Genomic DNA, 27,080 nt, shown 5'->3' on the forward strand with positions numbered 1-27,080 from the left:
TGCCAGCGGGACAAACTGGCTGCGGTTGGGAGGCCTCATTTAGTGAAGTTTTCATAGTGGCGTCCGAAGGTGTACACGTTGTTGCGCACGCGTGTATTAATGCGATTAACGTTGTTAGCCTATTTCCCCCCACTAACGTCGACAGGCATCGTGAGACGCGTTCCGCCGAAATTTTTGTGCAAGATGATGATGATGACGTGCGGTGTTTAATGACGCTTTTTATTTTGTCCTTACTAAAACTGTTTTGTGCGTTATTATACAAAATTAGTTGTCTCACGCACGACAGCAGGCACAGAGACACCAAAAATGACACTTTTGCCTGACTGAAGAAGCACAAGTGGAGGTTTCGACTTGCAGAAAACATGGTGGTTGTTATAGGAACAACGCTGTGGGTGACGGCTGATAGGAGAAGGGATTAACGGGTAAAGATTAGATTATGGGGTTTTTACGTGTCAAAACCACGATCTGATTATGAGGCACGCCATAGTGGGGGACTCTGGATTAATTTTGACCGCCTGGCGTTATTTAACGTGCAGCTAAACCTAAGTACATGGTTGTTCTAGCATTTGGCTCCCATCGAAATGCGGCCGCCGTGGCAGGGATTTGATACCGCGACCTCGTGTTTAGCAGCGCAATTGACTCCTCTAAAGAGGAGGCAGTGCTTCCAGTATACAGGGCGTTTCTTTTTCGTTGTTATACTGTTGTTTCTTGCTTTCTTTCTTTTTCTTTTCGGACCATACAGATTTTTTATAAAAACGTTATGAGCGTAGCGAACGTGACGGTTTTGCAGACGAGTTCCTTTCCGAGGTGGATATACTTTGCCGCTAATAATGTGAGCTGCGAACGACTAATTGGCAAACATTCATTAAATAACTTAAGTGCCCTACGGGCAGTTGCTTAAGTGGAAAATTTGGAGGCGGTCCCATTTTATTGCATACCCATTCTTCTTTTTTTTTATCTTGACAATCGCACGTATTTCGAGACATTAGTCATCAAATTGCACAACTCAATCGAGGTAATATCGAGACCGAGTGTGTTCCGCTGCACGTCAGACGGCAACGCCCTGTAAAGAAGTGTGGGGCGAAGTTCGAATGATGGCATGTCGCGACAAACCCTGACACGGCAACCCACGGCACATGCTTGCCACGACGCCCAGACTGGCCCAGACGCTCAGTTTCAAACTTGCTAGCGCTTGCCGACACGGGGCGTTTCCGCCTGATATGACAGTACGGCCACCTCTTCTGCGATTCCGGCGCGCTAGGTTTCCATATTGCATGCGTTTACCGTTGTAATTCGATATCTTAAATTAGGTGCTACTTTCAATATTTCTTTTCTTTTTAATTGAGGGTGCATTAAAATGTGACTCTCTTCAAGTTCCCCATTTAAATAACTGTCCCTAAGTCACTAATAAAAAGTTAATTGATGATTTTTTTGTTAATTAGCTCCGGTAGCACACATTAGTTGCGCAAAAGTATGTCCACATCGCCTAGGAACTACTCTGCGAAAAAAAAACACCACGTTCATTGCGCTTATACAAATTTTTATAAAGAATCTGTACGGTCTAACAAAAAGATACACCCTTTATAGGGTGTCCCGGCTAACATTACCCAAGCTGTTGTACGAAAAAAATATATTTAGAAGAACACGGTGCAAAATACGTTTTTCAGACTTACGGTGTACGGTCGTCAGGCCTCCAATGACCGAACACCGTGATATTTACAATTGCACCTTGCACCGTGCCTTCTAACTGTTTTGTTGTTGTTGTTGTTGTTGTTGTTGAACAGGCTTCGCTAATGTTAGCTGCGGCACACAGTATATAGGCTGTAGAATATAGCTATGTACCCGACAATATTGCGCAGGCTGCTGGAGCACCATTGCGGTAGTTTACTGAAACTTCGTGATACTGGACGAAACACTGGGCGTCTCCACATGCTTAAATTTTCGCTTGTAGTCGCTTTCACTTCTTCGAGCTTTGGGCAAAACAACGTCTTTTTATTGTTATGTTATTCATCTTTGCTCAATTGCGCGATTCCTTCTTGGACAAGAGCCTCTATTAGTATCAATAAATACTACCGTCGTCTCTGACTTTTACCCTTTCGATTAATGCCTTTAGACTACCACGCCATTTCGCAAGGTTTTTTGAAAATGGTGGAGGACTTGCAGTTCAAAGCATTCCCTTATACGTGTGTGGGCAAAGTAATGGATAGGATGGTCCAAGGATGCCTGGAGTGGTACTTGGAGTACCACAACACCTACCCGGATGCCATGGCGGGCTTTCGACGTGGTCGATCGATTGATAACGTCGTCGACCTGGTCACCTACATTCAGCATGAGAAATGCCGTAAGCGTCTCAGCGCTTCTTTATTCCTCGACGTTAAAGGGGCGTATGACAACGTTACGCATGAAGCCATCCTCTCTGCTCTCGCAGAGGTAGGAGTGGGTGTTCAGATGTTTCAATGGATACGGAGCTATCTCTCCATACGATCTTTTTTTGTAAGCACCGAGGTAGGCCATATTTCTCTACAATATAGCTGCCGCGGCGTCCCCCAGGGCGGTGTACTTAGCCCTGTGTTATTTATCCTAACTATAACAGCTCTCCTTGAGCACGTGCCAAGCATAGTCAGGCCATCAATGTGCGCGGATGACATCTGCATATGGACGTCTGCAGTCACACGCCTACAGTTGCGAGCGAGAATTCAGAAAGCCACCAGTCAAACTGCTATCTACCTCCGTAATCGAGGCCTGGAAATATCCTCTGGGAAATGCGCACTAGTGCCATTAAAGCACAAACTCATGACGAACTACAGCGTAATGATAAATGACGAAATAATACCACAATTTCGGTCGCACAAGTTTCTAGGTGTCATAATCGACAGGGACTTTTCATGGAGCCCTCACGTATCATACGTGAAAAAACGGTTGACAGGCATCTGCCACCTGTTCAAGCTTTTCAGTGGCAAGACTTGGGGAATGTCGACAAGTGTCATGTTACAACTGTAGAGGGTGCTTTTTCTAGGCTTTCTGCGATACAGCTTGCCAGCAATAACCAACACAGGTAAAATGAATCGACGTACAATACAAAGTGTTCAAGCTCAAGCGCTCCGGATCTGTCTAGGCCTGCCTTAGAGTGCATCAACAGCGGCTACGATAGCAATAGCTAGAGACCCCTTTGTGAAGACTCACATTGAAATTGAAGTGCTCAGGACCCATATAAGGCATCTAACCAGGACTCCTCGTCCCCACTTAGCCTCTCTACCAGCGGACAGTCCTCACACATCTTTCAGCTAAACAATTACCGCACATGATGAATCATTGCCAACTTGTTTCACTCCGGCTGCGAGACCTTCGGTTCCTCCATGGTGCCTCGCTCAGCCAAAAATCAACCTCACAATACCTGACATCACGAAAAAAGCTGATCTATCATCACCAGCTCTTAAACAGCTCACGTTACTACTTTTGTACGAGAACTACCGCGACTCTACGCATATCTACACTGATGGATCTGTCCTGCCAAACAGCTCCGCGGCGGCAATTGTAATACCAGCGAAAGTTACAACAATCAAATTTAAGACGACTCACGCGACAACATCGACAGCAGCAGAGCTCGCAGCGCTCTTTACTGCCCTTCATTACATTGGTGATGAACCGCCACACAAGTGGACGATACTTTGCGATTCAAAGGCGGCACTGCAGTCTCTACTGTCACCTTTACGACGCGGACCGCACGAACAGCTAATATTTCAGATTACAGAGACGTTACACCATATAAGTGATGCAGGCCATAAAATAACTTTCCAATGGCTTCCAAGTCACTACGGGATTATCATCAATGAATGGGCCGATCAAGCAGCCCGTTCAGCCCATACTGAGGACCAGCACATAACAATTCCACTTTCTAGAACTGACGCAGCACGGAAGCTCCGCCTGCTTGCTCGGCAGTGCACCAAGTCGCAATGGAATGAGCCACATTTAAGAAATTCTCGACTGCATACTCCCTTGATCCCACATTAAGTCTTCGAGCCCTATCAAAGCTTCGCCGTGGAGACGCCACGCTTTTGTATCGACTGTGGTTGGGCGTTGCCTTTACCAAAGCCTATGCGTTCCGCATAGGGATGACCGGCACGCAACCTGTGACCACTACGGCCATGAAGAATCGATTGGCCATATATTGTGCGCCTGCCCGCAGTACAGTCCACAGAGGGAATGCCTTCGCCACAAACTTGACCAGCTGGACGACCAACCATTATTGGAAAAAATAATTCTACACCATCGAAAGGACCTAACGTCACAGAAGAAGGCCGTGCAAGCGCTATTGCGCTTTTTGCAATCTACCGGCCTTTGTGAATGTCTCTAACTGGAACGCCTTTTGTGTGTGTGTTTCTGTGTGTGCGTGTGTGTGTTTTTTACGCTTTCCTCTTTGTCCTCTTTCTAACCCCTTTCTCTCATCCCCAGTGTAGGGTAGCAAATCGAAGTCTGATATCTGGTTAATCTCCCTGCCTTTCCTCTTCATCTCTCTTTCTCTCTCTCTCTCTCTTATACGTGCGAAGGCACAATGACGCCCCCCCCCCCCCAATATTGATATTATATAGCTTTGGTTATCGAACAACAGCAGCATACTTGGCGTTGTTTTGATGAGCATAGCCGGAACTGAAAACAATGTAGGCGATGGTTAGGCACTGAGGCCGAATTCACAAAAAATTTCTTCCGTAAGAACATTTTGTCCTTGGCTGAGCAGGTCTACATACGGAAGACGTGTGCGTACAAAGAGTTTCGCGAGGCGGGCCCAAGTTAACGGTTTTAGTCTAGCCAGCAAACACATTAAAGCCAAGGAAATCCCGAGGGAACTGATATTTATTTAATTATAGTATCAAACAATCGCAGAGCATTGTTAAATTGAGGTTTATCTCAGCATTCGGTGATAAAGGATAATGACAACAAAAAAAGTCACCCGCCACTGGTGGGAACCCACAGCTCCCACACACTTGACCGACTTGCTGATCATCGTATACTGCAGTAACTATTCACCAAACGATTAGGCACACGGAAAAGATGGCATGTTCTGGGCCGCACTATGTAAGTATTCCTTTTTTTCCTTTGCTTCTATTCATTTCTTACCACCCGCCGCGGCGAGTGGCCGATGCTGGAGATAACGAAGGCGCCATGCTAGCCAACGACGGAGGACAGCAATAATAGAAAATTAAAAGGATATTTACATAGCACCACCTCTGGGGCCTTATAATATAAAGATAAGTCACGCAGGGGCACGGCTTCGTGCGAATGAAACTCGCGACAACAGAAGTGACGGATCAGGGAAAATGCACCTTTAAACATCAAGCTTGCAATTTCAGTGAATGACAGCACGTTGCTAATTTTTCTTGACAGCAGATTTTACATTTCTTTTTCTTTCTTTTGTGCGTGTCTAATAGAGTAATGTATATACGTTCGTCCAGCCCACAAAGAACAGCAGGTGACCATTTCTCTATTAGAAAAATGAGGTGAAAGGTGGGACCTCTGACCCTTTCGTTTTCCGACTGCCAAACTTACCGATATTGATAACGTCCCCGCAAATCAGAGTACTCAAGGTACCAGATAATAGTCTCGAATGTTTACTACTGAGAAGTTGCATATGTTTTAGTTAATTTAACTGTCCTGCTGAGATGTACAGCAACCCACCAGCTGTAAGAAACAAAACCTGTAGAGCTAATACGTGATTAGGCTTCGGGACAAAAAACTTGGAAACCGTAGACGCACCGTCGTGGCCATGACGACGAATTTCGGGCGCTCACCTGACGATGAAGACTTCGAGCCTCTTGGCGGGCTGTGTGAGGAGGGCGTTGATACGGGCCTCGGTCAGATCCTGCACGTTGTGCTTCCCCACTTGTATGATGAGGTCGCCCTCGTGCATCCCCTGTAGCGCCGCAAGGCCCCCGTCGACCACCTGCGTGGCACGAAGGCAACACAGGTGACAATCAGTAAAGCGAAGAATGCGGCGTGTTGTCGTATGCATGTACATCCATGGTGTGCATAGACATGAACCCATAGATGAGAACGGTCTCCACTTTAGCAGCAGGACGTTAGCATTCAGGTTTCTTCTAAATTATCCATTGCTTCTAAATACATAATTTAGGAGAAAAGATTAGGGATGGTCAGATCGGACTTGCCCCTTAAGTTGCGTACGTTGATAAAGAGGTGACATTTCTGTTCACCCGTCATGGTAGCTCAGTGGCTACAAGCCGTTCTGCCGATAAGCACGATGTCGCGAGGTAGACGCCAGGCCGTGTCGGCCACACCTTGGTTGGGAATGAATGCAGAAATGCTTGTGTACAGCTCTTCGTGTGAGCGATAAGAAACCCCAGGTGGTGAAAATTATTTCGCGACCTTCCACTACGGCGTCTCTAATAGACTTGTTTTTGGACGTTAAACACCGTCGGGAACGCTTATGTTACATCCACTACGGGTGTACGCTACCCGTAGTGGATGTTTATGGTGCAAGTGTGGCAAACCGAATAGTATAGCATCTCTCATATGCGCTGTTACGTAAAAGATGACCTCATCGCTCGCAGCGGAGGGGAAGTACCACATCAAGCTCTGGCGCTAGGAAATATTCGATCATCTTTAGATACGGTTCTTTCGCCATAGGTTGCTTGAGGTCCTGAAAAGAGCATTGCGTGCAATGCAATATCCTTTCACTTTGCGTGTGGCACATCCTCTTAAGAGCACTGACTTAAACTGAACTTCTAAAGCCATGCCGTTATATTTTATTTACTGGTGGTTGACTGCGGCACCACTTTTGGCTATATCGTTTCCAGTTTTCCAGTCAAATCATTTGTAACGCCTGTGCTGTGACGTTCCTTACTTCCATTCGGTTTTGCAAGCTGCTTGCACTCAAAGGTAAGTGGAGATGGCCGCGAGCAAGTTGCTTCTATCTATCCACAAGTGTTTCTTTATTTAATGTGTTCACTCTGGCACCCACACGCTTATGTGGGTCGCTTACTCATCGAATGTCAACAACGTCAGCAACAGCAAGCGATCTTCTGTAGGCCGTCTCTACCTCATGGATGGACGTCCTTTTTCTATTGCCAACACTGGTCCGCAACGCAAAGAAGCAGATGATAGGGCTAACAAAGCCAGCGACACTATAGGCAAGCAACAAGGTGGACACAATGAGAATGAGTGCGTTGAGAAAATGCTGAAATATCAAAGCACGTAATTCTCTGTAGCCTCCAGGCTCCGGCCACTAAAAGCGACGTGCAGGTGCTCGCCTTACTGGAGCCGCTTACACCAGCTCTTTACGTACTGTAACGCCCTGGTTCTGTGCCTTTTTCCAAAGTTTCATTTAAACTAGTGACCTATGCCAATATTTGGAACCCGGTTGCTTCTTGGGTGACATTCCTGATTGTTTATCAACAGAATATTAAACTTGCCTTCACCATTGTGCATCCCTTTTCTATGTCTTCACCATCCCTCATCTGGCCTTTATACGTCCCTGTTCCTCATTACCCTGTGCAGAGTAAAGTGCAGCAGGCTAGAGTGGGCTAGTTCAAGCCGAGCTATCTGCCTTCCTACAAATAATTTCTCTCTCGCTCTCTACAGCCAAAATACGCTATTGGAGCTAACTGTGATCTTCTACTGCTAGTCACTTAATTTCTTCGCTGATAACTTTATCGTAAAACCTTCAGGATGTTTTTGCACTTTTTTTCGGTACGTCGAAATCTCGTCGCGGCGATAGCTTCCTTTTCTTTTTTTAACTCCCAACTTTCCGAACTTACGTGTCCACGATACCTGCGACGCTTGCATGTCTGTGACGCTTGCATACGTAGAGTACACTGAGAGTGCTTTTCCCAGCTATGTAGTGCTGCGTCAGTTAAAGAACTAGGCGTCACTGTTCCAGCGAGGTCGCACAGTCCTTCAGACACTTAGACAAGGTGCTATACGAGCATTCACCTCGCACATTACTGTTTTGTCTCTATGTATTTCTAGTTTAACCTCCACCCCCACACCGCCCCCTTTTTTTCCCGCTTTAACTTTTTGAAGTGTGCATTGTCCGCACCGCGAACATGGCCACGCTGCGTGCTATATGGCGCAAAAGTAGGCAACAGGACCGCGCGCCGACACATGCTTCAAATTCCATTGTCAGAAATGTCACGGCTTTGAGTAACGTGGTAATCCAGCAGAAGCATCAAATGCTTGCCCTCACTCATGACCTGCGAGCTTTTAGAGCGAGTGAAACTACCGCTGAGAAACGGAACGTGGACAGACACCGCGCTCTTAGAGCGGTATTTTCGCTTCTGCTCGATCAACGAATTGCTACAGCTTTCGACACATACGTTTCGAGATTATCCAAGAAATTTATTGCGAAAGAAAGAAAATTCATTTTCCCCACGAGCACACACGCAAGCTAGACTGTGGATTACATAAGTCACGCTTGACGTATGCTGCGGGCGTGGGCCGAACTGACCCGCTGGAGGGATCCTCTCCTCGTTAACAGCCCAGTTGTCTCTGAAAAATGTGACTGGGTGGGAAAAATTCGTTTCCATGCTGTGCCGACAGCCTTCCGTTATATAGAGTACACCCAGAAGTGTCTCAGCGCGGCTTTAAAGCCGTACTGACATGATATTTCTAACTCTCATTTTGTTTTCTTGTTAAGTTAATGTCCGGGACCTCAAAAATGATGGAAAATGCTGCCAATGGGACCTCAGAGCGCCTTAAATAATTTAATATAAATACATTTTGCGCAGCCAGTCTCGGTTCTGTTTCCTAGGAGGTCACTGTGCTGTGGCGTGACGGCATAGAAGGTGGTCACGTGGGTGCAAGACTTGGCGACATTTTGACACTCCCGCCGGCTTGTTCAGTCGCCTGCTATACAGCTGCATCAGAGGCGGCAACGCACCCCGAGGCACGCTGTGGCGCATCACAATGGCAGACGCTTCGACACAATGTGCCAAAACGAGCGAAATGCGCCAAGCAGACGACAAAGCTTGCACTTTTCTATTCATTTTGGAAATAAACGCGCAATGCTAATGCGGGCACTGCACTCGAACTTTCTTAACTGGCACTGCACTCTGCTACACTCGCACGGTACCGCAACGGAACTATATAGTGCCGAAAGTACAGCCAAATCAAGAGACCTGTAGTTACCGTTCGCGCTTTTGAGACGCTTGTTTCGTATGTGCAGTCACCTTGGCGCACATGGGCGCACGGTTCAAGTCGTCGCAAATCTTTAGCATTTAGCTCATCCCGCTATGTGTGATAAAGCGGTTATATGACGCAGCCAAACATGGCCCTGGCTCTAGCCCCGAGAAAAATGTGCGCTAACTGCATGCACTCCGTCTTCCCGCTGCCACACTTTAAACTTGCAAAAGACGTCATCGTAGCGCTTTCTTCACAAAACAGACGTCCCAAGTTTTTCGGTTTCCACCCTGCTAACCACGGGCATCAAAACAAAGAGGTGCGAGTGCAAATGTTTGCGCATAGCGCAGGACAAATATGATTCGTTTAGGAATACGAGAACATAAGATAGGCGACATAAATCGAAGATTGGTATTTCTGAGCGCACTTAAGAAAACGTCGAAAGTAACGAAGTACATGTATCGGCATGCGGAATCAAGTTTTGTATGAAGTGCGTAGCATTTTACAATGTGCCGTCAGCTAAGGTGCTCGACATGCCGAGGCCAAACGATAACCGGCAGCACAACGCAGTGTTCGAAACGCTCTGCGGCGAGCAGCGACTTGAAGACTGGAAGGGAAGAAGCTGCGCCTCAGCATCGACGACGGCCACGACACGCATTTGCCGAACTTCGCAGTGACGACATCGACGAATGTCTCCGTAGAAGTGTGCGAATGCTCACAATTTTCGAATAACGAATCGAACATTGTCCTAGTGATTCGATCCTCGAATCGAATAGTAACCATTTGGAAATCAGAATATTTGTCAAATAGTTTTTGAATATCTCACGTCCCTGATTGTACAACATCAGAAATACAATTTAAGAGAAGTGCGTTAACTTTCATCCCATTCACAGAGAACATAACGTACACTGCACCAATCAGACATTCATATTTTGCCGGCTGAACACGACCACTGCCATTAACTTGTTCTTAGAGATGGCATTCGGTCGCGGGTATTGTTTAGTACTATATACAGATATGCAGGACTTGGGTCCTCTCATCGCATTAAATCTGAATACGTTTCATTGCAACTGACTTCATACGATAGTGGCACCATCTTGCCGTTACCATTCGAACTAGACAAAAAAAATGTTGCTTTTTCCCCTCTGCAACCATTTCAGATGACGCGCATTTATGGTTTGGTCGGGAAGGTACACAGATATTTTTTATCGGCAGGCAGGATTACCCGTTGTATGATAGCTTGTGTATGATAATACATGGCCGTGTATGCTCCGAAGAGTCCTGAGTTTGCGAACAAACTGTTTATTTCTTCCTACATAATACTACATTTGCGCGTTTAATAAGACATGCTTTATGATGTGCAGTGTAATGCTGCGAATACCAGGATGTGAAAATTGTTTGATACACATGGCGAGAAGTCTGTAAATTATTCGTAAAACTATTCTGTATATATTCGGCATTTAATACGTTTCGCTTCTGGCACTACTCGATTCGCATTCAATTTGTTTTCAAAAACTGCCATGTGCACACCCCTATTGTCTGGACATCTACAGATATGTAAGTTCCGGAACATGATAAAAGTCACGTTTTATCTTTGCCATGTTGCAAAAGCATTTTTTTAACCACGAAACCGACATTTGCTGTCTAATCTGAGTTCACCGCCCAGTTGCGTCCTACCTTCACCTCCGGAAGCCATAAGGTCGTTCCGAGTCGTCAAACAGAAATAATACATCCGCCTCCAACTATATCCCACAAGTCATACACCTCGCACATTGAGAATGTTCGGGTTCTGTGCCGTGGTGAGAATAGTGGCGTGAGAGAGAGAGAATAAACATTTATTTCGTAAAGCAAGTAGAAAATTTCCTCGATGAGTGGGGCCCTCAGTTCAGGGCTCCATTGCCATGCGCGACTTCGCGAGCCCGCTGGATCAGCCGTTGCTGTTCCTGCTGGCTTGTGCTGAGCAGCGCAGACTCCGAAGAGGAAAGGGTAGGGTTGGGTATAGGAGGAACACCTGAAGGGTTAGGGCATTCCCATATGGAGTGACACACCGTGGGTTTGGCCCCACAGTGGGGACAATAGGAAGGGTACAGGGTGGGATGAAAGGAGGCTGAAAACGTCCGTCACATCTTATTGCTTCGGCTGCGTTGCGTTCAACGCCTTCGTCATGTAAAATCCGGCCCACTTTTCACGTTCTTACGGACACGTGCCAGCACCTCGACAAGCCTCAATACATTTCCCTTCACCGAGATTACAGCGACTATCACCTTCCCGGCGCTGCTGATCTTACTTATTTTCATACCATCAATCGCCCGAAGGCTATAGAGAGAGTAAAGGCAAGAATATGATTTAGCAGCTGTACTTAAGTTCTTGGAGCTATAGACTATTTTATGGAAGCGTTTAGGTGCCGCCATCTTGGGCTGTCAACACTGCTGTTTTCTGTCTTTAACGACAAAGTGTGCGTTACAACAGTAGATTCGCAAGCATGAAAATAGTTGTATAAATGCGTTCAGCGTTTCATGACCATGTTGCGTCTGATAAAGCATGGCCATTATTTGTGCAACAGCCCAAGATGGTGACGGCCATGAAGCCTATACAAAGTCGTCTATAGATAGCAGTGATGGAGGCAGGGAGGTAGTTCCAGTCCTCTGATACCCTTGGTAGAAAAGAGTATAGGCTTCATGGTGACCTCCATGAAGCCTATACAAAGTCGTCCATAGATAGCAGTGATGGAGGCAGGGAGGTAGTTCCAGTCCTCTGATACCCTTGGTAGAAAAGAGTCCAAGCACGTATTCGTGCGACCAAGAAACAAATAAACTATTTGAGAATGATGAATACGAGTTGATACGTACAATGGCCGACGAAAAAACTTGACTTTAAGGCTCTGGCTGCGTAGTTATACCCCGCATCTCCACCACTTGCGAGACAGGCCAACTGAGCTATACACTAAGCGCTTTTTTCTGAGCGATGTGCCAGTGCGTAGATGAATAGATTAATGATGATGGGTATATACACAAAAAATATGAACTATGTACACAATACTCGCACTACTTTTGGGTATTTTGTCTCGTATTGAACATATACACTTTGCGAAAATCCGTATAGAGCACGTAAAGAAATATCGGACGCAATTCTCTGCCAGCAAGTTACTTCTTGCATAGTCCATTTACAGCTGAAGTTACACGAGGGACAATCTGCGAGGTCCATGACGATGTGCGTTGGTCGGGCGTAAGTCAGATCATCATGTGCCTTGCTGCAAAAAAAAAAAATTACCATAGCGATTACGGTATTCAAAAGGCAATTTCTCCAATAGAGACCGCACCATCAAAGTAAGTTCAATAAGTTCAGCATCAAATAAGTTCAGTTCACCAATAAGTTCACCATCAAATAAATTCATCAAATAAGTGTTCGTGTGCCATATGACGAGGATGCCGGCAATTCCCTTTTCTTGTTGCGACGAATCTTACAACCAAGCCTACCGTTCGCACAAAAAATAGCCAATTTCATTTTCAGTGGACCATGCCGAAAACATTAATGCGATTACAAAGTGCGTGAAGTACCCTAAGAATAGAGTACTTCACGTACTTTCCGGAAGCTAACTGCGTATCTCTCTATATCTGTGTATCTAAATGTCTCAACCTGAGTCACTGGATAGCCCATGGTCGAAGGTTAGAGCATCGGGCTGCTCTGTTGAGGGAACAGGGTAATAAAGTACGCGCTTCTGGGCCCTTGGCTCAAGGGCCCAGGTATAAGGTGGTTGTGCTACCGGTAGGGACACACATTTTATTGTATTATTCCTTTGTAGAATGTATTTTATGGTCACCGGCCATATCACTAGTAATTGTTGTTCTTTTAATACCTATATATTTTATGCCCTTTACATCTAATGTTTTTAGGCATCTATACAGCCCTGTTACCTTTACTATTTGTCACTTACCACGTCATTGACTGATTCATACAATTTCTGGCACTCATTGGCCATCCCTGGCCCTCGAGTCGTTTAGGTCGGTTAGGTAATGTGGAACAAGTCGGTTAGGTAATGTGGAAAGTTGGGCGAGTTGGTGATTAATCATCATACTTTGGTGGTGAAACAGCACACTGACAAGGACAACGCGAAGACACACAAGAAATTACGACACTCGCTGGCGCACAAAAGGTCACTGGGAGAAAACATTCGTTTCCACATTAAAGGGCATCGCTCACAACACGGGTGCTGGCCGCTTTACAATGACACTACAGTTTTATCACACCATAAGGATCAGCTGACCAGGGAAATAGTGGAACCTTTTCACATTTACAAGAGAGGAGAGGGTTGTATTAGTCAACCATCTGTTCTTCTGAGCCATCGTGAGGTTGCCTTTTTGGAAGAACATTAGGAAAAAGAAAGAAGAGAAAAAAAGAAAAAAATGCGCAATAAAATAACTTTGTTAGGAGTGCAACTAATAGGATAGTATTGCACACCATGATAGATAGGTTGCCTATCTTTGACGCCCGGGTATGTGCAGGCAAATGAAAATGCTTTAATCTCGCCTTGCTTATGTTTGACGTCTGAGGCGTTGGTATATAGATATGGAAAAAAAGCAGCGAGTGTCGTGTTTTCTTGTGTTTTTTCGTGTTGTGCTTGTCAGTGCGCTGCTTCACCCACAATGTATGATGTTACAAGTCAGATCCTATATCAGCTACCTCTGATGTCACCGCCAGATAGTCAACACGAGCGCTTAGAAGCCATACATAAAAAAGGTCTTCGGCTGTGCTTGGGAGCCCCTCAGCTGGCATCGAACAGAAAAGCGCTCTACGAAGCTGAGTCACGGCCTCTGCGACTTCAGGCTTCCCATACTGTCATGGCCCAGCTACTACGTTTGAGTGAGTCTTCGCCCGGTAAAGCCTTCTTAATTAAAACGTGTAGGTAACAGGCCGCGCTCACATTTTCATGCAGCACTGAACACGCTTCGAGTCTTAGGATCGCGCTGCTTGAGACAGAGGGAAAGGTAGACCCACCCTGGACATTCGAGTATATCACATGCAACTTAAGTGTGCTACGATATCAGTCAAAGAACACCATTCCAGCTGCACAAGCCAAGTCACTAGTTCTGGAACATTTGAGCAAGGCTTACCTGAATCGCCTCCAAGTATACACAGATAGCTCTGTCAAAGTAGACGAAGGCCACTGCGCAGCTGTATTCTATATTCCCTCTCTGAGATATGCATGGTCTAGCCGTCTATAGACTGTATAGCTTCGTCGACAGTTGTGATAAGGGTGGCAACAGCTGCTGCTCTGCGCAAACTAAAGACATTGCCTCCACAGAATGTGCTCCTCCTTACGGAATCAAAGGGCGTGTTGCAACAACTCTACCGTGGTCTACTGTCCATCAAGTTCCTGCGCACATCACTAGCCCTCGTGAAAGAACTCAGCAACAACGGCTTCACAGTAAATTTTTTAGTGGATTCCTTCCCACTTGGTATTGCTGGCAACAAAAAAGCTGATGCTCTTGCATGCGCAGCGCTCCATCATCCTCCCAAAGTCAAGGGCCCAAAGAGTAATCAAATTAAAAAATCTGATATTCGAAATCACTTTGGCTCACTTTGGATTCCACCACATATGCCATGCGTAACCAAAGATTTCGTCGAGAGGAAGCCTCACTTCTATGTCGAATAAGGACAGGATCTGCTAGTGCACCGGCATGGTTATTTAAGACGGGACGTATCAATTCTCCAAACTGTACGACATGCGACGACGAGACAAGATACATCGAACACTTTCTCTGCTTGTAGCCGAAATTTCAAGATGAAAGGGACGCTCTCCTCGAAAGTCTGCAACTACATAGAGGACCTCCCGCATGCGTGCTTGCAACCCCTTGTGTTCCCCGAAGGAACAGTTATAGAACGCAAAGAAACTTCACGTCTCCTTATCGCATTCATAAGAGAGACTGGTCTGATGGACATATGGCGAAACACCACAGTGATACACTATAAGAGGCTCTCGGACGGAGCAATTCCAGGCCTTGATCGCCAGGCTAAACCCGCCTGTAGATACAACTCACCACCACCGCCACCACCACTCGGTATGTGCATTGGGTATGCGCCACTTTTCAATGAACCTCTGTGATGCCAACTTGGGTCACTGGACATGTGGCACTTAAGTTGCGCCGCTCTTCAATGGTAAATAAATAAATAAATAAATAAATAAATAAATATATATATATATATATATATATATATATATATATATATATATATATATATATATATATATATATATATATATATATATATATATATATATATATATATATATATATATATATATATATATATTTAAAATTTTTCCTCCGCTTGGGCTGAATCGAACCCGCCCCGCGTCGTATGCATGCAGGGTGTCCCAGCTAACTTTAGCCAGAGTTTTAAAAAACGCGAATGCCATGTAGCTGGACAGAACCAAGGTAACTCAAATTATTTTTTTATTCCGCCTACTTAGATCATTAGTATATATTAGTTAATCAACTTCTCTAATATTATAATTAGATGAAAAGTGCAAATGAGAAAATTGTAGAGCGACATGAAAAACTCCCGATACAGCTTTCTGTTGCTCAATACGTGCTACATAAAAGTGTTTTTCTGAACGTGAAAGAAGCCGCGAGTACACGCAACATGCTTCAAGCGGCCAGTCGCGTGGCAATATTGCGTGCATTTGCGGACTTCTTTCACGCTTGGAAAAATTTTTATGTAGCACGTATTGAACAACAGAAAGCTGTATCGGAGTTTTTCATGTCGCTCTACAATTTTCTCATTTACACTTTTCATCTAATTATAATATTTCAGAAGTTGATGAATTAATAAATAATAATGATCTAAGTAGGCGGAATAAAAAATATTTTGAGTATCTAAAAACAACGGCAAGCAACATTATCTTGGTTCTGTCCAGCTACGTGGCATTCGCATATTTTTAAACTCTCGCTAATGTTAGCAGGGACACCCTGTACATTCAAACTTCTCTGAATGTACGTTCACATAAGCGCCACGCGCGGCTGCTCGCACGACACGGACATAACGTGTCCCTGCGGCGGCAATACGGTATGCCGCTACAATGCCTCAATGTATACATCACATTAACGTCGACATTCATCATGGGATGGGTTCTGCCGGAATGATTTCGCAACCACAAAAAAAAAATATGGACGCAGCAGTGAAGTACTTACAAGATGAATATGAAAAAAATCAAAAGCCCCTTTCTTAAAGAAAGATGGTTGAAGTGAAGCTTTCCCCCAATGAAAACTGAATCAAAGTCCAAAACCACCGACCACACAAGGAACCCAAGAAATGCTGAGTGACCCGACGCTATGCACATATGATTTGATTGTTTGTTTAGGATTGTATTTTTTGAACGTTGAAGTTGAATGAAGACGCATTTCGTAAAGTTGCAGAGCCTTTATTTTAGATCATGTAGCCGTTGATTACACACACACATTCACGGACAACACACTTTCACGCAACACTTTCACGGACGACTCTACACTTGCACAGTATTTCCTTGTGATCGCTGTGGTAGAGGGTGGCAGAGGCTCTGCCATCGTAAGGTGACAGAGCCAATTGGCAAACGTGAGATCAACGCAGGAACGGTGTTGCGCCGTGGGCCTCTGTAGCGTCTTCAGTTTCAACTCTCGATCCATTTGCCGTGCTCCTTTACACGAGGATCGGCGTACTATGTGGCTTTAAGGTCTTCATCGTTTTCGCGTAACAACGAGACCTGTTCGGTCTGATGTGCACGCTGACGATCACAAGACCAGTAGGCATCTCGACTGCACAAGGGTCTCCCACATGGCTTCTGCATGACGTTGCCGATACACAGGATCGGCCTTATACGGGCACGATCGCGCTCGCGCTTAGAGCCTCTTCTCCCGTGCGCTGCACCCGCGGCCTACCCATGGTGGCGGCCGGGAATGCATTGCGTGACACGCGTAATGAAATGCAGATATACACAGTTCGTTTAGGTAGCGTGGCATTCAACCACCTTTATTTAAGAAATAGGCTTTGATTGTTGTTTCCAGATCCTAAAACGAGCCCGTGTTCACGCGCACTTGCTGTATCCGATAAGCAGGGAAGCTCAGTTAATCGACACAGGGGCGGTGTCATGCCTAGCAGACGCAACTTAAGCGTCCAGTGAATTGTGTGCGCATGCGCTATACTTGTTGAGCACGTCGCTTCGCGCCGTCATCAGCCACTGACCGGCCGGCCAGTCGACGCTGGCGCGGTACTACGAATGTAAACTGTAGTGTTCTACGCAGATGTGTAAGTTGGCTTTCCTGCAGTGCGTTTTTGACACTCACGGACGAATCAGTGATACATAGAGAGCTTCACCTTAAAAAAAAGATGTGGCACGGTGTACCTAGGCTGCCTTGAGACCAGCGACGCGGTGCCGAAGCAACCTAGGCGCACTGTTTCAACAACTTTTTTCGATTCATGGAGAGAGATACGGAAAGAAAATCCAACCAACGAAGCCCACATCTTTCCTACAAAACTGTAACAAGCCACGGCATGCAGGGCTTCCATCCGCAGATGTAATTTCATACAAAGAGTAGTTTTATTCTTTGTCATCCTGTGAGCTCAGATTATGAAATTCGTTTTGTCGATGCGAAGCGCCTCCGGGCGCCACTTGTAAGCGACAGGATAGAAACTAAAGCCGGTTGAAAGCTCGTCATGCGCTTTTTTGAGGCCAGCATTCGAGTGTCGTTCTCTAAAAGCACGCTCTAAAGCGCCTAACTCTAGGCCCGTCGCGCGTAGTGAACGCTGATTTTTCTTCCCTCATATTTACGAGTTTCATTCAGGGCCCCGAATGAAGAACCACGCAAGATGTATCTCTTTGCAAAGTGCCCTGAACGTTTTTGGCATCGCTCTACAACTCGGATAGCGTTTGTACACTAGAAAGAAATCTTTTTAAAAAGTTTGACGCATTCCCCGTTAGTAATTAGCTAAACAGGCACTTTGCAATATGTATTCCGCGTCGCTCAAAATGACTGCTAACAATGTTTCGTTAATCAGTTACGCCTACAACGCATCCCTTTTCTTTAGAAGTTCAGGACTTCTGAAATCCCCTGTAACTTCAATTTGTCTTCGTTTCGTCGCGGCACCATCGCAATCGAGGTTAAATTGAGTAACTAGATTGACATAAGTACAAGCTGACTTCTTTTTTTTTCTGTTGCGGAAGGGGGCACATTTTCTCTCCTATCCATTTTTGCTGGTCTTTCTTCTATTGGTTTCATTTGGGGGAAATCAGGCAGTACGAACAGCTAGTGACGACACCCTGTAATTCGCCAATAAAAATGGCCGCAGATATATGAAAGAGCCAAGCACTTTTTGCCTGGTTTCTGTCAGTGTTCAATGCTACACCTTCCAGAGAAGGGAGTGGGGAGGGGGGCGATAGTTGTAAAGTTTTTCTTTTCTTGGGGAGCTGCGTGGGGGCCGTATGCGGTGGAAGTGCAGAATTGGTGCTTGAAGGAAGCACAGTCCGCTTTTGTTGTCAATGAGGCAGACTTCCCCTACTGCGCGAGAAAACATTCGTTCCGTGATCCTCGAGGTTTCGCGTGCACACGAGGGCCCCGAGTCAACACGGGGAAATTCCTTATTGATAGCTGTCGCTCTTGCTCCTGGAAGGGCGGAGCGCTAGGTGCAACGCGCGCGCTATACGTGTGCCCGGGTGCCGGCCGTTCTGACTGTCGCAATCGGCGAGTGGCGCTGCCGGAACGCGCCCTACAATTGACGAGGACATCTGCGGGGACACCTGACAGTAGACAGTTTTAGTTTAGCGTACGCAACTATAGCGTACGCTATACGCTATAAAATAGCGTACGCTAAGCAGCGCACGTTTTCTACAATTTTAGTTGGCCGACGATATCTTCAGATCTCTGAGGCCGTATTCCGTCGTTGCGGCTATTTCGCGCCTGTGGCGATAGGTGGCGCTGACATCTAGAACGTTTCTTTGGTTAGGCTTTGACTCGTTCGAAACGAGAAGAGATCTCGAAAACACCACGAAGTTATCCATAATACTCTGTCGTCGAAGCGGCCTGAGACTAAGCGAAAGCCGTTTACACAGTCATTTGCTACGAACGAAGTGCATTTTACAAAAGCAACGCCAAATTCAATTCGAAGCGGGCAGCCGGGATCGCCGCCATGTTTCCCGCAAACTCCGCAAACCCCGCAAAAACGCTAACGCTAACTCGTTTGCGTTGCGTACGCCCGCTATACCCGCTATTTCGTTTAGCAGTCAGCGCATGCGCAGTGACGACCCGCTATTTTTTAGCGTACGCAATGGAATAGCGTACGCTATACTAAAACTGTCTAGTGAGGACCAGCGAGCGACAGAAAAAACCGCGGGTCGCTGTCATTCTTGCAGTGCCTGCGACAACCCGAAAAAACTTTTTTTTTTGTTCACCTACAAAGTTGCCGCATGGTGTCTCGTCACAGCGCCCCATGATGCCGGGCACGAAGGCAAGGCAAAACAAATGAACAAGCGCGTGATGCCCTTTCTTCCGTTCTGCGCTGGGAATTGCGGTGCAACTGTCTGCACCGCGATGAAAAGCAACTCCATCGCTTTGTAAAACAGTCGCTGTTTTATCGCTGTGTTCTATCAAACGAAGACATGCTTTCAGCACGTATTCGTTTGTTAGCTTGACTGTTGGAAGCTGTCCACCCGGCACAACATCTCAGCGTTCGTGTTCAAAGCCCTTGCTCCGCGAAAACAGTTCCTCAAGTTTGTTTTGTTCTTGTGTTTGTTTCAAAGTGCATGACGAAATTGATTCGGCAATTATTTGGCCCACCTAATAAGCTTACATATCATTTATTCTGAAGGGAACACATTTTTCATGGCTGATAGGAGAGGGGCGTTTTTTAACAGAAACCGCGAGAGAGTAGGTTGGAGAGAATGCAGGTAGATCTGTCACTTCACTTTTGTCGTTCGTTTCCTAGCAGATGTGCCAGCAGTATACGGAAGCACAGCCGTCGTCCATCGCAGCCATATTTTGCTCTCAAAGGTAACACTTCAATGGAACAAAAAAAAATGTATAAATAACTGCAGCCAGCTGTAAAAACGAATTCTGAGTATAACCCCTTCAGCTATTATGATCATTCCGCTTCCGAGAGGCATGGTTTTATCTAGTTTCCTAACGCACCTTTAGTGTATTGTGCCAACCAATCACACGATGCACGCTGGAGCACCCCACTCGCAAAATTTCACAGAGCTCGAATCCGGTGAATTTATTTTTGACTGCGATGAGCTGGCTTCATCGTAGCTTTCTTGGCAGCTATTCAATTTCCACACATACAAAGAAGTTGCCTTCGTAGGAAAGGTACGTGACTAAATGAGAGATTCAGCATAACGTGAACAACTCCACCGAGGCGCAATCTGCGCACGCGCAGGTGTCCTACAGGCACAGGCGCACGTGATATCTCGGGGCCGCGTATCGCAGTAGCGCATCACGCATCGCGTTGAGCCGAAATGTCCTGAAGGATTAAGTAACGAGGCTGAGCCCAAAGTTGCGAAACTCATGCAAAGTAGGCGTACCCGGCAAGCGAGCTAGTTCTCTGGGAGTTCATTACTGATACAGTTCTCATGTAATCCCTCTTTTCCTGAAACATGCCCAGCTCTGCCGCGGCGGTACCCGTAAGCGATACCACCGTTGGCCGCTCAGCACACGTTCGGTTGACCGGAAGACTCAGTTTCGTTCAATTCGAGAGCTCGAGACTAATTTGGGAAGGCGAATTAAGCCTCGCATTTCGCGAGACGGATGCAATAGGCGCGGTGCATATACGCCGGCGTGTGCCTTGAAAGTGAAGTTTCGTCAGCTGTTTTCGTGACGCTGTAGTCCTGCTTTTGGAAGCCATGAACCCTCACTCAAGTCAAAGAGCAGTGTTTCGAAACTAAAGTGTTTTTGTTGCTTAAAACAACACTCTGTAGTCTACGAGAAACAACTCTCCTTTCCTTTGTGTATGCACGTCTTCCCCGCATTCCTTCGAACGGAAGATAGCGACCGGTGTCTGGTTTCTTTCTTTCGTTCTTTTTGTTGGACCCCCTCCCTTGATACCACAGCGAAAATGAGATTTAGTTTGCCCTTTGTTCGCGTGAGTCTATTGTCATACTTTCTTATGTCTGACATAAAAGTGCTGTACATGCATTGACCGCTGCTAATCAGCCATCGCACACGAAGACAGCATTTATTTATTTATTTATTTATTTATTTATTTATTTATTTATTTATTTATTTATTTATTTATTTATTTATTTATTTATTTTCTTTTTTGTATTGTTCATAAATTACTAAAACTATCAAGCCTTCGCGCCAGTATGCTGAAATGTAAGTATAGACGTTAAAATAATAATAAAAATGATGAAGGGCTGAGTGGCAGTGGAAGGGGGTTTCCTGTCGATTAAATCAGTTTAATTAGTTATCAACAAGCCTGTCATATGTTAGGTTCCTCAACACTGCAGTTTACGACGCGCCAAATTGCTGGGGTGTTGACATAAATGTGACGCGAACGACGCTTGCTTATATTTCTTTTTCCTTCCTTTTTTCTCCCTTTCAATCGCTAGGTCTGGTAACGCCTTTATTACGTGGCGGTGTACAGCTGTATTACGATTACAAGAAAACTGTGACTCGGTAGAATGGCATGCCCACAACACAACGTAGGACTCTGCACCATGACCGAGGTTCCGTGTTTTTCGTATAAGTCCGAAGAACTCCGAAAAGCGCTCGCCGGTAAAATATTTTTCCGTATTCGGATTCATCCAGAAAACTCGAATTTTTAGGGCACGTAACCTCGATATACTCGTGGAAGGCTTTTGCTGCTCGGACTTCTTGCCAATACATTTTGCCGCAAGCACCGCAGTGCATATGACATGTTTTGAAAAACCGCAAGTCAAAGTGCAACAAACAGCGCGGTATAAAAACCGTTCTCTTATATTACTAGATTTAAGAAGTGCTACTTCACAGCGGCTGATCCGGCCACGGCGGCCGCATTTTGATGGGGGCGGAATGCAAAAACACCCGTGTACTTCGATTTAGGTGCACGTTAAAAAACCACAGGTGGTAAAAATTAATCCGGAGTCCCCCACTACGGCATGCATCATAATCAGATCGTAGTTTTGGCACGCAAAACCCCATAATTTCATTTTTTACACAGTGGCTTAGGAGTCGAACCGTACTGTCGAAAGGACATTGTCAGTGTACTGCAGTATAACAGCGATTCACTCTGGTACTGGGTGCAAATTGTCAACCCCAATGTCAAGACAGACGTGGCCCGGACATTCGAGACTTACTTGCCATTGTTTACCCTAATTATGCCAGATTACGGCAGATTTCTTGCAGTATCAGGCACGCGAATGCCAGATTGCGGCAGATTTCTTGCAGTATCAGGCACGCGATGTGAGAGAAATTGTTGAGCCGATGGTGTTCTGGCGCATGCATGCCCACGACTTGCCTCTTCTTTCACGTTGTGCACTGTGCCACTCTAGCCTTCCCAGTAGAGTACAGTGCGAGCGTTGAAAGGGCGTTCTCTATGTTCCGTGTTGTGCACAAGAAGTAGCGTGCCGCAGTCGCGGATGAAAACATTCGAAAGTATGCCTGTATATATTGCAACACGTTGTAACTCGCGACAATAATTCTGGTACTAGTTGCTTAATAAACCTTTTTAGTAATGACAGTGTGTTCTTGTATTAGAAAAAAAATTGCCTAAATTTTGGAAGAAATAAGGAAAGACCCTGAAAACTGATTTTCTGAATCGTACTGATAACTGAATCAATGAGCAAAACGTGAACAAGGCGAATGCAGGGGCCTGCAGGGCCCCTGCATTCACCTTGTTCACGTTTTGCTCATCGTCTTGATTTTCCATCTCCCGAATTCCCCGTGTTTTCCCTGATAACTAAATCGTACGTTAAACTTAAACGCGACGATAAACTCCGAATTTATTTTTAAAAATAAGCTCCGAAATACACACTCCCACTTTAAACCAAAATGAACTCCAAAAACGCAGAATCCTAGCGATAACTAACTGCGCTCGTGTGCACGAAGTACAGCTTTTTTTAAATGAAAGCAAAATGAAGAAATTTCGGATTCTACGCGCTGTTGGATCGATGTGAGCTAAGCTGTTCACGTTCATTGACAATAATTGGCGGTTATGCTCACGGCAAATGGTTTAAGTTCTTCAACGTTTAGGGCAATACGAGTGATATGAGTTGATGGTAAACGTTAGCTTGCGCCATTGTTCATAGCCTGCGAAAAGGTTAGCACTGTCATTGCTTCACACGGCGCATCGCATCGTGGCAGAAGTGTCAAATCTAGTTAACTTATGGGGTTTTACACGTGCCAAACCCAAGATCTCATTACGAGGCACGCCGTAGTGGGGATAATAATTTTGACAATCTGGAATTCTTTAACATGTGCCTAAATCTAACGACTGAAGTGTTCTTTTTTTTGTATTTCGCTCCCGTCAAAATGCGGTAGCCGCAGTCAGATTCGAACCCGCGGCCTCGATCAACGCTATAGCCACAAAAGTACAGTGGCGGGTACAGAAGTGTTGATTTGCTTGGCCGCCGCTGGCGTAGTTTCATCTTGAGGCTGCGGTGCCATAACGCAGCTCTGCGTCTGCACGCACGCCTGCTTCATTTGTCCGATGGACAAATTCGCAGCACTGTGTTTACTTCTCAGAAACAGCAGAAACGTACCGTATCTTGAATTTACATTTATCCAATTTGTCTTCAACTGCAACCATGTCTAGCAGTGGCATTTCCTCGATTGAAGAGCCCCGAAACGATGCATGCCTTCTTACGTCGCCTTTCCTCTCTTCCGCGCTCTCCTGCTTGTATGTTAGCTGCCACGAGCGAAGAAAGAAAAGGTTGTTATTCATTCGATTCGTGACTGCGTTGGTTTTACCCATTCGATGTTTCCCTTGTCTAGCTCTTCTGTATCATTCTATCAAACTCCCTTCTGAACTGTTGCGCGTGAGTTTCTGAAATGCTTTTGCGGGGGGCTCACTGATAATTACAACATTCTAGGGGGTACTGTGGCGACGCGTTGGAAAGCTCTAATAGATCTCAAACAAGTCTCTGACGTCACCTTTCACCTCTGCCACGTTCCTGTCATCCACATACATGCTCTGAACCCCACCCCACCCCACCCCCACCCAAACGCGACGTGCCAGACAGCAACAGCAGCAGCAGCAGCCGGATGCAGCCGCAGCAACAGTGGAAAAGTATAAGGAAGTGGTAAAGAAAGTTAAAAACTGGAAAGGCTTTATGACAGCCGGTGACTACATGGATAAAGAAGGCAATTTACAGCACTGCCAGAATTCTCATAAATAACCAGCGCCTCGAAGTTCGTGCAGCTATTTCACACGTCCTTAGGTCGACGCACAAAACTGCGTTCAAATCACAGATGGCACTTTCTAAGCCGAGCTTCTTTCACCGATATCTTCAGTTGTGCTGCTTCGCCGCATTGTCGCTTGTCACAGGTGTGAAGCCGACGTGTAGGCGACTCATCTCAAAATAGAGCCGGAGGGAACAAGACCCCTGCGAGCTTTTGCAACGCTGGTCTCACCCTCAATTCCTTTGCTCATGCAATACGTTCCGTTGTAGAGTGCAGGTAAAATTAACCGGGGGACCGGACAAAAAATGTGAGAGCAATCTGCTTCCGGCTGCGTGATTTTGCTTCTACTTCTTTTGGGGTGGATCTCAGGAAGCTTTGTTTTTAATTATATTCTCCTCATTCTCCAAATGAACACACGTGCACCTAGCTATCTAATGAGGGTTTGTCGCTGTACTTGCCAGTGCAGTGAGGCGTTAAAAACGCTGCTTTAAGAGGAATTCACTAGCCCTCCTGTGCACGTATGAAATATCTGGCATGCTCTTACGCCAATAACCGTACCGAGAGTTTTAACACGTGACCCTCACGAGTCCTTAGTGAAATATTTTCGCGTGTAAATTGTTTTACTTTTTTTCCCACACAGAAACATGCACACCAATATTAAGTAAAACAATGTACGCGTGACAATATGCACACATATCTATGGCATAAAATGTGTCTTTCTCGCGACGAACATGCAAGCATTAACCAGTTAGCATTTAAGGTGATCATGTACCTGAGCTTCATTGCTACAAGCATTCCAAACACCTCAGAAAAAGCAATGCGCGACGCCTAAAAAGTAGCACTCATCGCCTCGAGGCCGTACCATGAGCACGCAGTGGACTCCTCTATATGCATGAGCTCGCATCTTATCCTGGCTACCTTCAAACTAATACGCCAGGAAACATCTAAAAAAATAATTCTCGTGGTGAAAAAGACATTTCAGCTGCTTTGTTCGACACTAGTACTGTGTAGCTGTCACAGAGAACTCGCAGAAAACAAGAGCAACGAGCATTTTCCGTCTTGGAAAGTGCCCGTCCTTTAATTTCTACGTCAGAACCCAAGTTTACAAGCCACCAGTAGCGCGCTCAGCGGTGCCGTGGGTGCACGTCTACGTGCTAACCGGCGCGTATGCCGTCGCCCTACCTTGTCCACCCTGGGGGGCGCAGCTACGTCGGCGCCGCCGGAGACCCTGAATCCCCAGGGCTGGCCGGGCTCTTCACGCTTGAGGATGATGAGGAATGGCCGCTGGAACGCCATGGTCACGCTCGTAGATGGACGCGCTGCCAGTCGTTCCTCGGCTGCCTGCTCTTCTCTCGTCTTCGCTGCTGACGCGGCAAACTCTGGCGTGAGGGAGCGAGTCGCGTCTTCTCCTTGAGAAGCTCGGAGCCTCCGCAAGCAGAGAGATCACGAGGCCAGAGCAGTGACCACTGTGTCGTGCCGAAACGTCCCTCGTGCGTCGTCGGAGTGCGTGCGTATTTGCTTCGTCGGTCGGCGGCTGTTCGGGTTCGAGCGCGCTATAGCGTCGGCGCGCGTCGGAGTTTTTCGACTTGGGGCCTCGGGTTCGTCTGTCCGTTTTTAGAGGGATGACGCCCCGGCGCAGGCTTTCCCACCCCTCTTCCACCCCCCCTTCCCGCGGCCACGACGGGAGCCTGCCAAAAAGGTGTTGGCGTCTGTTTTGTGCGCGCGCTGCATCCACTCCGCTTCTTTTTCTTTTTTTCCTAGCTTCCCCCCCTCCCCACCCTTCGGCCGTTGGTTGACTGCATAGCCTTGGCTCGCTGATCACCGCGGTGGTGCGCAAGCGCGTGCGGGCGTGGAGTTGTTGCCTTGGGTGCCGGCCACGCGGACGTCTTATTTGTGGAGGGAAAGCTTGGAGCGCACGGCCTATAAACAAAACGCGAGTCGCCGCGTGGGGCTGCGCGCTCGTGAGTGTGCGCGTGTGTGTCCAGGGAGATTGCAGCGTTCCGTTCGAAAAAACATTGCTCCCTCATCTCGCAACACCGACCTACCTCCCCGTACGCTGGTTTCGTTGTACTTTTCGTTCTTCGTTGTATTATTCAGATTCGGACTGCGTGATTGGTCAGTTTATGGGCGCGAGCTGTCCAATGGACGCGCAGCAAACTCTCTCAACGGCGCAGCTACAGCCTCAGTTAACCCCTACAACATGCCCCTCCCCACCCCCCACTCCTCTTCTCAAACGCACTACATTCATTAATTTCAGAAGATGAAATAAAGGAAAGAACGCGAGAAGGAAGAACTTATGTGAAGGTATGCCTCTTGGAAAGCGCGTATGTTGGATAGTCTGTTGTACATTTCTTCTTGTCAACTTTGCGATATGTTAGCCAACCGCTTGTAAAATTAAGTGAATGATCAGTTTCAATCACCAAGTCCATATTGCATACCTGACTATCATTCGTGCACGAAAGCATTGCACGCTCGAGTGTATAGACCACTTGACAAAGAACAACATCGTCTTCCGGCACAGTGGCCAACAAATGACCACTCGGCTATTTCCTTTTCTTTTTTTGTGCAGACTGCGTGAACAAGCACGCGCACCAGTTGCGATAA

The 27,080-nt window shown here is 46.3% G+C and overlaps 1 protein-coding gene across 1 annotated transcript in view; it reads right to left on the reverse strand.

The window, feature by feature from the left end:
• Nucleotides 1-26,095, reverse strand: part of LOC135903937 (zinc finger protein 853-like) — a 94,666-nt gene extending 68,571 nt beyond the window's left edge. The window contains exons 1-2 of the mRNA XM_065434410.1: nucleotides 25,659-26,095; nucleotides 5,787-5,938 (exon numbers count right to left, since the gene is read on the reverse strand). Coding sequence (XP_065290482.1) covers nucleotides 5,787-5,938; nucleotides 25,659-25,772 — 266 coding nt within the window. The 5' untranslated portion in view covers nucleotides 25,773-26,095. The remainder of the gene's footprint in view (nucleotides 1-5,786; nucleotides 5,939-25,658) is intronic.
• Between the last annotated feature and the right edge of the window lie 985 nt (nucleotides 26,096-27,080).

This window comes from Dermacentor albipictus, chromosome 1 (genome assembly GCF_038994185.2).
Source record: "Dermacentor albipictus isolate Rhodes 1998 colony chromosome 1, USDA_Dalb.pri_finalv2, whole genome shotgun sequence".
Taxonomy (NCBI): domain Eukaryota; kingdom Metazoa; phylum Arthropoda; class Arachnida; order Ixodida; family Ixodidae; genus Dermacentor; species Dermacentor albipictus.